Below are 14,944 nucleotides of genomic sequence, written 5' to 3' on the forward strand. Positions count from 1 at the left end.
TTGTCTTGCTAGAATTTCTATTATTTCATTCATCATGATGCATAATTTTATTTTAGAATAACTCAATTTTTGGTTAAAATATATTGAATAAAGTTTTATATTTGTTTTAGTTGCATGGGAATATGGTATGTTGAATCTATCTTACAGTGTGTTATGAATTTTAGGTCTATGCATAGGGTTGTTGAGGAAAGAATTGAGCAGAGGAAGTCTGCTATGAACTGGAGTTCCCCAGGAGTTTCCAAGCCCAATCATCCTGAGGTAGTGAAAATTTCAAATGTGCCAAAACCACTGAGTGGTAATTCTGTGTCTGATAGGATAGAAAAACTCAGGAAATTAGAACAAAAACCACCAAAGAGTCAAGAAATTCACGATTTCAGAGGAGTGTTAAAATCTAAACCCGCTTCCTCCGAGAGGAAAGACTATAGAAGTCTGTTAAAACACAAATCCGATAACGATCTTTTGAAAACGGGGATAAACCTTGAGAAAAAACATTCAGCGGGGCCTGATCTAGGGACTGATTTCAGAGAAATTCTGTCCGTCAGGAAACAGTCACGAGAAGAACAAGTAAAACTGCAGAATGAGAGAAAGTCCAACTCGTTCTCAGGAACACCATCCAGGAAAGACAACTCCACCAGTTCTATGGACTACAGGTCTGTATTAAATAGAAAGAGGAATTCTGTGCCAAAAGAAGCACCACCAGTAGTGAAGAGAGACAACTTCTCAGAGATGAAAGAGAAGTCATCAATTTCTCTGAAACAGGAGTCTATAGCCAATGCATTACCACTGAAATCTGAACCCTCCGACAACAAGCCTTCACCATCACAAAGGGACACAGTTCAAAATAGTGAAATACTGGTCCAATCCAAATTTCATACTCCTAAAGAGGAAACAAATCATCAGAAAATTGAGGAAAATACTCCAGATCAAGGGACACAATCCATGCCTCTCCGTACAAGGAGACAAAGAGACTCACCAGCTGTGCATGAAGTCCCCATCTCAGAACCTTTACCCGAAGAAAGAGTGGAAAAATTAGCACCACTGTCAGATAATGTTCAACCTCAGTCACACCCTCCAGTCCTTACTGATGTCATGGACGAAGTAGACATTGAGAACTTGTTGGCTGTGCGAAGACAGAGACGCAGGCAATCTCCTGCACACAAAGACTTCATTCCACCCAATTCTAGCAATATTGTGAACATCCCGGTACTACAAACAGGGACGACAGATTCTCAAACGTATGTCTCAGGAAATCCGGACATGCGAGGAGTTCACTCCAAGGAGATAACCTGTCAAAATGTCTACAAAGAAGAGGAAAGTTCAAACAGCTCCAAAGTGAACAGTGAAAAAAATGTGGAAGATGACAGCAAAATGACCACACAGGAATATTCTAAACCAAAAGCAATCATTTCTCAGAATGTTGTGGAAAATAAAGATGAAGATTTCAGAACTGTTCTTGCCAATAGGAAAAACAGGAATGCCAACAATGTTAGAGACTCTGTAAGCCCTGTCGCAAAAAGTGAAAATGAAAGAGACGTCTTAAGTGATTGGAGGGCAAGACGACAGCAGAGGAATCAAGACCAGGAAGGTCTGAATGGGGATGTGAAATCGACAACGAAACTCGACAGTGTAGCTCACGAATCAACGAAACCCAAAGAGGAGACAGCGATAACTAGGCCTCCGTTGAGTAAACTGAATTTAAATTTAAATCGCACCGAAATGTCATCTGAAAATGGCAGTGTGAAAACTCCTGAAAATAATTCTGACGATTTTCGAAGTATTCTGTCAAGAAAAAGACGAACAAGTAATAGTTTTAGTAAGAACGATTCGAAGGATAATAAACCTCCGTCCAGCCCAAAGACAACAGATTTCAGACATGTTCTGACGCGACATGTCAGCTACGTGGAAAATCGACACCGCCAGCCTCCCTCCTTCAACACCCGACTGAAGGACAAGACTGTCACGGAGGGGGATTCTGTGACCATGGAATGTCACATCACCGGTGTGCCCCGCCCAGAAATCACATGGACCATGAACAACAACCAAATCAAAGTAAGTAAAAGATAAAAAATGTTTATAGTTGTCAGGCGCTTGTAAGGTGTATGGTGCCCTTTTTATGATGTTTGAAAGCATCCTTAATGGGTTGTAGAATAGGAGCTTAATGCAAAATTTAGGAAAATGAGAATTAGATGATGGGAAGATAAATGTGAAGTAGCTTTGTGATGATAATGATTGTATGGTGAGTGTGAAGCATCTTCAGTGTGTTTTGGAATGCTCTAGAGGTATGTGGATCCAGAGATTAAACATTCTTGTTACGACCAGGCAGGGAATTTGATGTTGCATCCAGGCACCATTTTCAGTGCATGTGGACTTACCGGTAGTTAGATTCAAACTACAACAGGCAGTACATAGTCAATCGGTTTGATAGATTGAGATGATTTTGTTTGTGGTTGGTAATGTTTTTGGTTCTTCTGATAAATGATCATTGTAAGATAGCGGTTTCAATATGGGGCAGCAGGAGGCGATTTATAACTGTTTTAATGATCAGAACTCGCTGCTTCAAATTTCATAATTTACACAATAAACTATTGGACCTTACTGTAAAACAGCTTCTTCAAGTGGAGAAATTCACCTCCCCACTTTAGAATTATTGAAAGCCCTGCTAGCAACAGCAAGATGGTATTATTGAATTTATATATGTATTTGTACAAATAGAGATTAAAAAAGATCTTGAAAGCTAAATGTGAAATGTGTTATTGTCTGTCGATGTGTTAACTCCGGGTATTTAACAAACTGTAAATATTGGACATTTTATTGCTACACATGTTCAGGGGTCATTTTAAGTGGTCACCACTTTATCAATGGTCATCAATACATCTGTCCACTTAAGGGAACACTGGTATGTACACATTAATTGAGTTTTTGAACTCAGTTCTCAATGCTTTACAGAATGTCAGTTTATTGTCAGTCTTTTTGAAAGCAACTTGATGAGTTCCATTTAATGATTTAGAAAAGAAAATTCAATCATAAAATGTTCAGCATTGATTCCGTTAGATCTTTCTGATTTTAATTACATCCTGGATTATCGTTATTCTCATGTTTTGTCTCCCCTTGTCACAGAATGAAAGGAAAACCATTTCTAAGAGGAATTGTAGAAAGATATGATAGAAGTTGTAAAGAATGTATAAAAGTCTCTAAGTGCTCCATCTATACAAAGTTTTGAAATCTTTTTATGTAGATTTAAAGAGGACAGTTAGAATTTAATGTACAGCCATTTGATACCAGTTACATTTCTTTAGATGAATAATTTGAATTATAGTTGATAAATGAGAATCTAAATTTCTTTAAACCAACATTGAAAAGAGTTAGTTAAATACAGATAGGGCTAATCACATGAATTTTTTAAAAACTGGCATGTTTCAATTAAAATGATTCAGACCACCTTGTGTTATTAAATAAATATGCGGAGGACATTTTTGCACATCTAAACAAAAGTAGGCAGGGATTAAGATGTAGACTGAATGAAACAGTTTTTAAAGTAAATATTGAATCAGTATATCTCGAAGATATCTGCCTAAAACGGCCAGTCATGACGTGTGAATCAAATGGAGCGTTGTAATAACTAGGAGACCTATGCATGCTTAGGGTATGAGCATTACAATCTAGGACTTCAGTTTTGATCAAAGACTCTGAAGAAAACAATATAACACCAGGGTAACAAACAGTGTTTGAATTCAAACTGTGAATCGTGAAGTTCACGCCTTCGTTTGTGTGGCTTTAGTGCCTTTGTATGCACCCCGGTTGTTAATGGCGAGATGTAGATAAGGTATTGTGTTTCATTTGTGGATATATAAACAATTTAACCCGTCTTGTCTCCAGAATTATCGAAGATTACAGAAATAGATTAGAACCAAAACTCTTTTAAGTGTTTTAATGTCAAAAGAAATCAATAAGCCAACACTTACAGGCTTACAGCCTCAAGATAAGAACGTGGAGTATTAATGAATATCATGTAGGTAAAGTTCCAAGTCATGCGAATCTTTTGTTTTATTCCAGGATTATGAAATTCGTTAATTAATGGAGAGACAGATATTTGGTAGCTACGTGAATGAGAATTAATGGTAGCCGGTATTTTCTCTCATTCATAGATATATATATTTATGGTAACTAGTTACTGAGAGAATGACTGAATGATTTCTTTTCCAGCCGTCCAAGTTCTTTCGTATGACCTATGATGACAATCATATTGCTCGGCTAGTCATCGCTGGAGCTTACCCAGAGGACGATGGAGTTTACGTCTGTACAGCCAGTAACAGCACAGGATCCGACTCGACCAGCTGTCATCTCTTTGTGAAAGGTAATGAAGCAAACATAAACTACTAAACTCTCATTCACTTAAGCATCTTGTCTGGAAATGCCTGATAATTTGCTGGTCTTGAGGAATTTTATACAGATAATTTACATTAAATGAGGGTTTTGATAAGACTGACATAATTGTGTGAAATGATGTAATTGTTTTTGTGTATGCAGAACTTGCGAGCGCCACGGACCACTCAGAGGAGGAGTGTGGAATGAGGAAGGAGGACTCGACCGGTGAGGGCACCTGTACAGAAGACGAGTTTGCTGACACGCTGGAGGCCCCGGTCATCCATGAGATCAATCCCTCCACTGTCAACACCACCCTTGGTCAGAAGATCACTATCCAAGCCTCCTTTACCTCTGACGAAAAACCCAGCATTGAGTGGCGGAAGGGGACCTCACTGCTGAAAACTGGTGAGGTTTTATATTTATTGGTATCGTTCAGAGAACTTCAAATTTCTGTGTCCAATTTTATATTTATGTAGCCAGAAAAAGAGTCCCATAGGATGTGTGAATAGTTTGAAATTAAACATCATTAGATGGAATTTAAACCAATTTAACCAGATAATAGTGTACTTAACCCGCAGTACGATGTACCCACATGTTAGATAATTGTAGTGTATGTCCCCCAGGATGATCAGATCAGGGACTAAAACTGTAATTACTACATTGAACCAATGTGATTTAGTTTAATCTATTACATGTACTCAAGGCCCATACATAAAAGTATTACTGTTTTGAAAAAGAGCCTTCAAGGTTGTTACATCGGGCTGTGGGAACTTGAGGAGATGCACAGATATCTCTCTGTTTTTTGTTGAAAGTCTTCACAAGGTTGACATACAAAGTAAATTTATTTGGAAAGAAGGCAGTTTTTTTTTTAATATTTAGTGAGTGATGGTTGTGTTATCTACAAGAAACCTGCGCGGGAAGATGTTTTCACTGCAGTGTGATGGGAGATGTTTTTACTGCAGTGAATACTGCTTTCTATATACCTAATATTCCTAGACGAGCCATCTCAGGTGTCAGCATCAAACACCCGTGATACAAATCTCAAGATGTACACTGGGAATTTTGTCACGTTTTCTACAGCATAAATTATAAATGATTTTTCTGCCATGTGCTGATTAAATCAAGTGATTCATTGGCGTTAGCTTTCGCTTGTGTGGGAGGCAGAGATAGCAAGAGTGTTTAGAATGAAAAGGGTGTCCTCACAATTTGAGGGAGGTTTCTTTGGAATTTAAATCTTTAAGTGACAGGTACAACTTTATCAAAATTTTAATTAAATTATATTTTGTTGATATTTGCCATTTACAATTTTAAACAAATGTTGTTATTCATATATTGTTCATCTAAGAATTGTTAGGTTGTGTCGATGATATCATTTTAAGTTCATTAATGTCTTCTTATTTTAGTGTGTATCAGTTACTACGGCAATTTTAAAATCAGTGAAATATGTCGGTCAAGTCTGAGAAAGTATTGAGTGTGTTTCTAATTATGTACGGAGATTGTTAGTGTGAGAAGACAGCAAAATTTTTTTTTGATGTACATGTACTAGTTTTAAAAGCAAAAATGCCTTTTTACTTCAGTGTAAAGAACAGAACAAAAATTTCATCCACATTTTTGTATTAAGATGAAAAAGAATATTCTGAAGCAATAAGATGAGAGTGTTTTGGGTGATAATTGGATCTAGCCATTTTATGAGCGTATATGATGAAAATTTCATATTGTGTTTTATTTATGTCACAAACGAATGGTATTGGAAGCTGAACAGAAGACCATAGGTTTAAGTATTCATAAATAACTTCGTGTAATTGTCGGGAAAATACAACAGATCTATCAAAAATGCCAATAGTCCGGTTATTTTTTTGTGTGTGGGGGTTATTTTTGTCCCATTAGAGGTTTGATAATGTTGGAAGTTTTCCATACTTCATTAGCACAAAAGAAAATCAAAAGGTGTAAAATTGTATAGTGTGTGTACATTTGATTGTCCGGAAGTGTTCAGTCAAAATCTATAAAAGCATCATTGTATTAATTACTAATGAAGAGGATCCAAATTTTAATTGTAATTATTTTATTGGCTTGTATTTAGAAATTTTATTTTTCCTTCAGATGATTCCATGTCAGTGAACACATCGGAGCATTTCAGTCGCCTCACCATCAACCAGGTCAAGGTCACTGACGCTGGGAAGTACAAGATAACAGTGAACAACAGCATTGGCCAGACAACTGCGATGTCCACAGTGAACGTGCATGGTAAAGGCACTGTTACCACCTCACAAATGTAGCATTTTATTCTGTGTTTATCATCTCACGAATGTTGCATTTTATTTTGAACATCTAAATTTAAAGAATTTTAAAACATTGAAAACCAAACATTGTCTTTGTAATAATCCCCCCCCCCCCAACTTATATTGCGTTGTATTTTAGTTGTTTTTAATGAGTAATATGTGTGTTTCATCTGATACGTATAATATGCTTTGATTACAGATGTACCAGGACAGGTGTCTGGTCGACCTTATGCTTCTGATGTAAACCTGCGCTCTGTGATCCTGTCCTGGGGTGGCCCCTCCACAGACGGGGGGAGTCCTGTCATGGGGTACCGGGTGGAAATGTGTGAGGCGGAGAAAGAAATATGGCAGACCCTCACAGATCAATGTCATGTAAGTAACTTTATAGCAGTAGTACTAATCAGTAGGAGGAGTATCATAAGCAAACAACAACTCATTTGAAGTTATTAGGACCTGCCATTGGCTGTGCTATGAGATGCATATTGGTGTTGTTTTTTAAAAGGGAAATGTCATATTGTAGATTGTGTGAGGGGATCTGGTGTGTTTGATAGATTGTGTGAGGGGATCTGGTGTGTTTGATAGATTGTGGGAGGGGATCTGGTGTGTTTGATAGATTGTGTGAGGGGATCTGGTATATTTGATAGATTGTGGGAGGGGATCTGATATGTTTGATAGATTGTGTTAGGGGATCTGGTGTGTTTGATAGATTGTGGGAGGGGATCTGGTGTGTTTGATAGATTGTGGGAGGGGATCTGGTGTGTTTGATAGATTGTGGGAGGGGATCTGATATGTTTGATAGATTGTGGGAGGGGATCTGGTGTGTTTGATAGATTGTGTGAGGGGATCTGGTGTGTTTGATAGATTGTGTGAGAGGATCTGATGTGTTTGATAGATTGTGTGAGGGGATCTGGTGTGTTTGATAGATTGTGGGAGGGGATTTGGTGTGTTTGATAGATTGTGGGAGGGGATCTGGTGTGTTTGATAGATTGTGGGAGGGGATCTGGTATGTTTGATAGATTGTGGGAGGGGATCTGGTGTGTTTGAGTGTGTGATTGTTTTGTGAGATGTCATTGAGTCCTAACATAAAATAATCCAGCTATTCAGAGGACATGTGGACATAACTTGGCTGTTTACAGATATTGATTTTGATGTAGATTTATTCTGGTGATTTGAAATGCTGCTTAGTGTCAGACAAGTTTGTGATAAATTCATTGTACGTAGTCATGTAGTAATGTAACATATTGTATTGATTTAAATCATCTGTCATGTTGACCTGTAAGTATAAACTCCACAAAATGTTTCAGATCCCAGTCATTCAAAATTCCTCTACAAAATGTTTCAGATCCCAGTCATTCAAAATTCCTCTACAAAATGTTTCAGATCCCAGTCATTCAAAATTCCTCTACAAAATGTTTCAGATCCCAGTCATTCAAAATTCCTCTACAAAATGTTTCAGATCCCAGTCATTCAAAATTCCTCTACAAAATGTTTCAGATCCCAGTCATTCAAAATTCCTCTACAAAATGTTTCAGATCCCAGTCATTCAAAATTCCTCTACAAAATGTTTCAGATCCCAGTCATTCAAAATTCCTCTACAAAATGTTTCAGATCCCAGTCATTCAAAATTCCTCTACAAAATGTTTCAGATCCCAGTCATTCAAAATTCCTCTACAAAATGATTCAGATCCCAGCCATTCAAAATTCCTCTACAAAATGTTTCAGATCCCAGTCATTCAAAATTCCTCCACAAAATGTTTCAGATCCCAGTCATTCAAAATTCCTCCACAAAATGTTTCAGATCCCAGTCATTCAAAATTCCTCTACAAAATGTTTCAGATCCCAGTCATTCAAAATTCCTCTACAAAATGTTTCAGATCCCAGTCATTCAAAATTCCTCTACAAAATGTTTCAGATCCCAGTCATTCAAAATTCCTCGACAAAATGTTTCAGATCCCAGCCATTTAAAATTCCTCTACAAAATGTTTCAGATCCCAGCCATTCAAAATTCCTCTACAAAATGTTTCATATCCTAGCCATTCAAAATTCCTCTACAAAATGTTTCAGATCCTAGCCATTCAAAATTTCCCTACAAAATGTTTCAGATATCCTAGCCATTCAAAATTCCTCTTGTAGATTTATTGATAAAGGACAGTATATGAAGAGGGCTTCAAATTAAGTGTATTTTGTGCAAGAATCCTGACACAAGTAATTTTTCATTTGATAAAAATGACTTAAAACCAGAATTATGAAATCATAAATGTGAAATTTTACCACCATTTATCAGGATTTTGACATAAAATGGCTATTTTTCATGCAGTTTTTCTCTATAGGAAGCATCAAACGTTGGCTTGTGAAAAGTTTATATTTAATTTTCCTGTACACATTTAATTTATTTGTCCATACGTGCACTATATCTTTCCTGAAAGAAAAACATTCACAAATAATCAGCATTTTAACCAATTTTAGCAGAATTGAAGAATTGCATCACATTTGATGATGTGTGGTCCCAAGGACTATAAATGTCACAAATCATACGAGTCTGTACAGGACATCATCTCTTTTATGAAAGTGAAGAAAATTCAGTCTCTCTTTAAAACTTTGAAATTTTGGATTTTATGGGATTGAGAAAGGCTGTTATCACATAAATTGTTGCAAAGTGTTGATGATTGCGAGAGAGTAAAATTGACCTTCATTTTTATTCAGAGTACATCATACCACGTAGCTGACTTACTTCCACACACGCCATATTTTTTCCGTGTGACAGCCAAGAACAAGCACGGATACGGAAAACCTAGCGACACATCAGCTGTCATCGTCACCAAGGATCGCAGGTCGTCCCTGCGTTTGTCTGTCGATTCTGATGGTAAGTCTCACCTTGGAAACAATCTGGATTTAAATCTGCATTCCCTAGCACTTATGTAACTCTCACAAAATTTTGACATTAATCTGGAATATCAGTGAAGCAGAGATGTGTATTTTGTGTCGGCTTGACTGATGTTTCTGTAGGTATAACTGTTTATGTGACTGGCACGGCTTGGTTATCTTGGCAATAGATAGCTAACTGTGCTCACAGAAAAATGGAAATTTTTATGTTAAAAGGAAATACTAGCAGGATGTAGATTGGAAGAAAAGAAAAATTTGAAAGCTAGCTTTGCAGATTTTGAATTGCATGGCATTTAAGATAGAGAAGGAAGTAGTTGCATGCCTTTTTTTTTTTAAATTTTGAATAACTTTAAAAAACCCTCAATTAGAAAATCATATATACATGCATATCTCTCTCTCGATGAACTGTTTCTACATGTATATTGATGTTGGTTATTTTTCATCAGACTTTAAGCTTTATGTAACTTTTCACATGAAATTAAAATGTTAGAAATACCACGTATAGCATGTAGAACTAATATCATCAGATACCCACGATTGGTCTGCTCTGTTTAGAGCACATCGTAGTATAATTCACAGCTGTGGGCACCTGATGTCAAACCAATATCAATATCAAGTAGAAGTTTAATCGTGAATTTTTTGCACGTAATACTGACGTTTTTCCAGATGTTTTTGTGATGTCACCGACCTCGCCCACGGGGTCGTACATGTCCATATTTTCCCCCACAGGTAAACTCTTCTGTCACTGCATGCTTCTCCCATCATAAACCATCAACCTCGGAGACTCGGCCTCCAATTACTAATACACCGTACGGTTTAAGCTGCCTCAGTATGCTTTTTCTCTTTTTTCTTGTACATTTTTTATACGCCTTTACCATATCAATTAACAGCAACATCCCTACATTCTAGCTTTAACAAGTTACAAGTTTCACATCTCGTTAATCATATTTATATTCAATAATTTCTCATTGCTTTTAAGTGAAATATTAAGATATATCTGTTGGAAGCACCACTATAATTTTTATATCAATTTAGACATGCTAGAAATCAATTATAATGATGTTTATTTCATGTACCATATAGGTTTTTTTCTGTGGATGATAAATTTGGCTCATTTTAGCGGTGAGATAGCTTTCCGCCAAAATTTCACTCACCAAATAAGCACCCAAATTGCGACTTCAATATTTGCAAGAGAGATAACTCTTCCTTGTCCACTAAAAGTTTTCCACTAAAATTATTAGCATACCTTTGAGCCAGCAAATTGCCAAATTTTAGACCCACAGGAAAAAAACCCGCTATACAGTGCCAATATATGTATGTGTATCGAACATACAGACCTATTGATACGAATATGTATATATAATTCCAATGTTATTTATTACAATTGTTTTGATTGGACAAAAATAAAGCTGAACAAGAGTTTATACATCAATAAATCCGAAAACGCGATGTATTCGTACACGCCTGAAAACAAATAACATAGTGCGGGGAAACTATTAAAATTTTTGCAATCGTTAATAAAGTGAATGAATTGGAATTATAAGAATCAAACATTCTTTTAGAAGAATTTATCGATGTGTAAACTCCGGACATTTTACTCACAAACTTAACATAAAAGTACTTCGCACTTTTATTCAGTTTGTGAGTAAAATGTTCGGAGTTTACACATCGATAAATTTTTCAAAAAGAATGTTTAATCCTATAATATATATATATATATATATGTCTCTACATGTACAACTCGTGTATATAGATAGGAAGAACTTCTACATCACATGTTCAGGTAGATTTGTCAGGTGTGTGGTATTAATCAAATCATTGATTTGGGTGGGTTTGGATACTACATTTTACTCAAATTGTAATCAATCTTTTAAACATTTACTAATTAATGTAAAATATTTGCTGCCTTGAGTTTCAGTTTGAAATTCATCCATTTTAGTGCATGAATCTATATGGTTTATTATCTATTTACAGAAGAAGATTTGCCCTTTGAACCAAAACTTGTGGCACTGCAACAAGAAAAGAAATTCGAGCACGATTATGACCTGCAAGATGCAATAGGAAAGTAAGTATAATATAGAATAATGAATCTACACAATCTGTAAATAGAAAGTCTTGAGACATATTTGACAAACATTTTAGAAAAGCATTTACATGCACAAATATGGTCCTAAAAGAATTCATGTTTATTCCACAAATACACATTCAGCAGAGAAATGTGGTCTATTAAAGAAATCTTTTAAAAGGGCCCATAACTCTATTCAGGAACAGTTTATCCAATTATGGTTAAATAATTTTTTTCATTCATTTCAGGGGAAAATTTGGAAAAGTCCACAAATGCTTAGAAAAAACATCAGGCAAAACATTTGCCGCTAAAATCGTCAAATGCAGATCTCAGAAAGAAAAAGAAAATCTGAGACAAGAAGTGGAGATAATGAATTTACTAACTCACCCCAAGCTTCTGATGTTGTGGGATGCTTTCGAGACAGCAAGAAACGTGGTCCTCGTGATGGAATAGTAAGTACTCCAGGTCATTGATGGGTAAAGGGCGTAATAATCAAAATATTAAATACGATGATTGATGGGTTAAGGGCGTTATAAACTAAATATTAAATACGTTGAACACATGTAATGACATCCAGCGGTTGTCTTCGAACCCTCAAAAACTTGAAGATGCAGTTTTCACGTAATCTATGAGAGTTTCATAGACTGATATATTGTTCTTTTTTGAGGTTCTTATTTCCAAGTGATTTCACAAGAGTAGGAAGTAATGAACATTTATTTCCCGCACATTTTCTGTTGCTACAACTTTTTTCCCCTTATAAATGGACAACACCAATCACAAGTTAAGTGCACAGGGAAATTTTATGCTTAACAATGATTATAACTTTTGTAGCGGTCTAAAAGTTGTGTGATTCTGTTTACAGTGTAGCAGGAGGAGAACTTTTTGATCGAGTTGCCGACGAGGATTTGGAGTTAACAGAGTGTGACTGCGTTCATTTCATGCGCCAGATCTGCCAGGGCTTGCAGTATATGCATTTAAAATCTATTCTGCATCTGGATTTAAAGCCCGAAAACATTCTGTGTGTGAACAAGGACAATAACTTAGTCAAAATCATTGACTTTGGCCTCGCTCGGCGCCATAAGGAAGGTGAAAGTCTACGAGTGATGTTCGGAACACCGGAGTTCATTGCTCCAGAAGTTGTGAACTACGAGGAGATTGGATTCCCGACAGACATATGGAGTGTCGGGGTCATTTGTTATGTCTTGTAAGTTTGATTTCTAAATCACACAAAACCATGAATACCCTTAACATTGATAAACATCTTTTCTTTCCAAACAATTATTTTAAATGCAGATTTTAGAAATGATTCTAAATCCTTCAAGCTTAGTTTCTTAACAAATTCAAACTGTTGAAAACTTGAAGAGTTGGGTTTGAATGTTTCTCTTTGTTTCGCAGGCTGTCTGGTTTGTCTCCCTTTATGGGGGATTCTGATGTTGAGACTCTGTCTAACGTAACGAGGGGTGATTATGATTTTGATGATGAGGCATTTGATGAGATATCAGACCTTGCAAAAGATTTCATCAACAAAACAATCAAACTAAACAAAAGGTAAGTCAGCAATTCAAACACTTTTTGCTTCTCTTTCTTCATTTATTTTTAAAATGAAAATAAAAATTCATAAGAAGAATTTTTCTTTTCAAGAGTTTAATGAATTCAAGCACAATTTTTTATTCGTTTCAGGAAAAGATATACAATAGATCAGTGTTTAGAGCATCCCTGGATCGCAAGATCTGAAAGAAACAGCTCAAAGAAACTACGGCAAAGTCTGAGAAATCTGAAGCAATTCATGGCACGTCGGAAATGGCAGGTAAGACCTTTGTCTGTGTGTGTGTGTCTGTTGTAGTTGCTTCAGTTTGTGAAATTCTATGTGTTACATTCCATTCTGCATTTGCCACCTTGGTTTGTATCCTTGTTATAATTTGATAGCTAGTAGTGCATTGAGTATTATAAATTAAGATAGTGTATATATTGTTTTTTCATATGTTTGGTGTGTATATGTATTGCCATTAGTATTAATGCTATTCTATTTCTTTGTATGTATATTTTTGTTTCATTCATTTTGTCTTTTATAGAAAATATAGTTGAAATGAAGTTTTTGAAAAATTACTTTTAGTTCTCAAATGAATGAAGTTGATTTGTTTTAAAAACATTACTTTTAGTTGTTTTATTTCTGTGATGATGTACAACTGATTAAAGATTTCCATTGTGTTTCAATTTAAGTTTTAAACATAGACGAAACCTTGTGTAAGTTCCCTAGCTCTGTAGCTTTGTTTGTTTGCAGTAGATGTAATTGTCCGTGTGCTTGTTCGTAGGATAAAGGGACTTAAGGTTCGCTGACACACCATTAGTGTTCTAAGCACTGCTCCTGCATGGCAGGCAACAAATTTAGACAAGTGTACTATTTCATAGGCAGCTTTCAGTATATTTCCTATCAAAGGTTTCAGTTTGTTCAGAAAAGGGCCTCAATTTTTATGAATATTATATTCAAAAACTCATACTTACGACAGAATTGTTCCAAACACATTAAATTATCAGGGATCCAAGTATGTGAAATGTTTCAATGTTCAGAATTATCTTTATATCTGTATTCAAGTAATTCCTCTCCCTCCATCTTCCTTACCAATATAGTGCTATATGAGTTGGTGGCCCATGCCTATTACACCTCTCCCTCAATTTGATATAAAGCTAAATTAACTTGCATGTTCATTAATCATGTTAAAGTTTGTGATGCACTAGAACGTTTCTCTGTGTATACCACATGCTGGGAGTAGCACTTGTTATTGCTGCACAATTTTTGCACAAATCTTGCATCAAGAAGTTTTAATTATTTTCTTTAAATGTAGACTAAATATCATGTCAATTACTTGTGTAAAATTTTCTAGGCATGATGTTTGATTGTGTTCGAGAAAGGTATAAGCAGATTACATTCACTTTTCGTTAAATGAATTAAACAATTTTGCATTAGTTCATGATTTTAAGAATGACATTCTTTCAATTTTTAAGTCATGATGCAAGATTTTTAACGACAGCACGGATTGTAGTGACTAATTTCAGAGCATGGCCTTGGTTTGAAGTACTCAATATTCATTCTGTCATGCATTCTCATATATTTCCTCATATATACTAGTATAAAGTATTCTTCATGAGAGATAATCTGACCTAGGAAGAAAAAATTTTAAAACTGATCTGAATTTCGATTTTTCTATAAACAGAAAATGGGAAATGCCATTCGAGCTATCGGACGGATCTCAATGCTTCAGAAGAGCCGTAGTGGAAGTGATAGCTCTGTACAAAGTGATTCAGACGTTTCGTCACAAACTGACACCCTTTCCTCGTCTCGACCGTCGTCAAT

At 35.9% G+C, this 14,944-nt stretch overlaps 1 protein-coding gene across 2 annotated transcripts in view; it reads left to right on the plus strand.

The window, feature by feature from the left end:
- LOC125678963 (titin-like) overlaps nt 1–14,944 on the plus strand; it is a 294,828-nt gene that overhangs the window by 278,847 nt on the left and 1,037 nt on the right. For both annotated transcript variants that reach the window (XM_056156077.1, XM_056156078.1), the window contains 13 exons: nt 165–2,049; nt 4,204–4,354; nt 4,528–4,770; nt 6,466–6,609; nt 6,844–7,016; nt 9,348–9,507; nt 10,194–10,256; nt 11,502–11,592; nt 11,841–12,044; nt 12,455–12,796; nt 12,988–13,140; nt 13,273–13,399; nt 14,805–14,944. The exon at nt 14,805–14,944 is cut by the window's right edge and continues 1,037 nt beyond it. In XM_056156077.1, the coding sequence (XP_056012052.1) occupies nt 165–2,049; nt 4,204–4,354; nt 4,528–4,770; nt 6,466–6,609; nt 6,844–7,016; nt 9,348–9,507; nt 10,194–10,256; nt 11,502–11,592; nt 11,841–12,044; nt 12,455–12,796; nt 12,988–13,140; nt 13,273–13,399; nt 14,805–14,944 (3,876 nt within the window). The remainder of the gene's footprint in view (nt 1–164; nt 2,050–4,203; nt 4,355–4,527; nt 4,771–6,465; nt 6,610–6,843; nt 7,017–9,347; nt 9,508–10,193; nt 10,257–11,501; nt 11,593–11,840; nt 12,045–12,454; nt 12,797–12,987; nt 13,141–13,272; nt 13,400–14,804) is intronic.

This window comes from Ostrea edulis, chromosome 2 (assembly GCF_947568905.1).
Source record: "Ostrea edulis chromosome 2, xbOstEdul1.1, whole genome shotgun sequence".
Taxonomy (NCBI): Eukaryota; Metazoa; Mollusca; class Bivalvia; order Ostreida; family Ostreidae; genus Ostrea; species Ostrea edulis.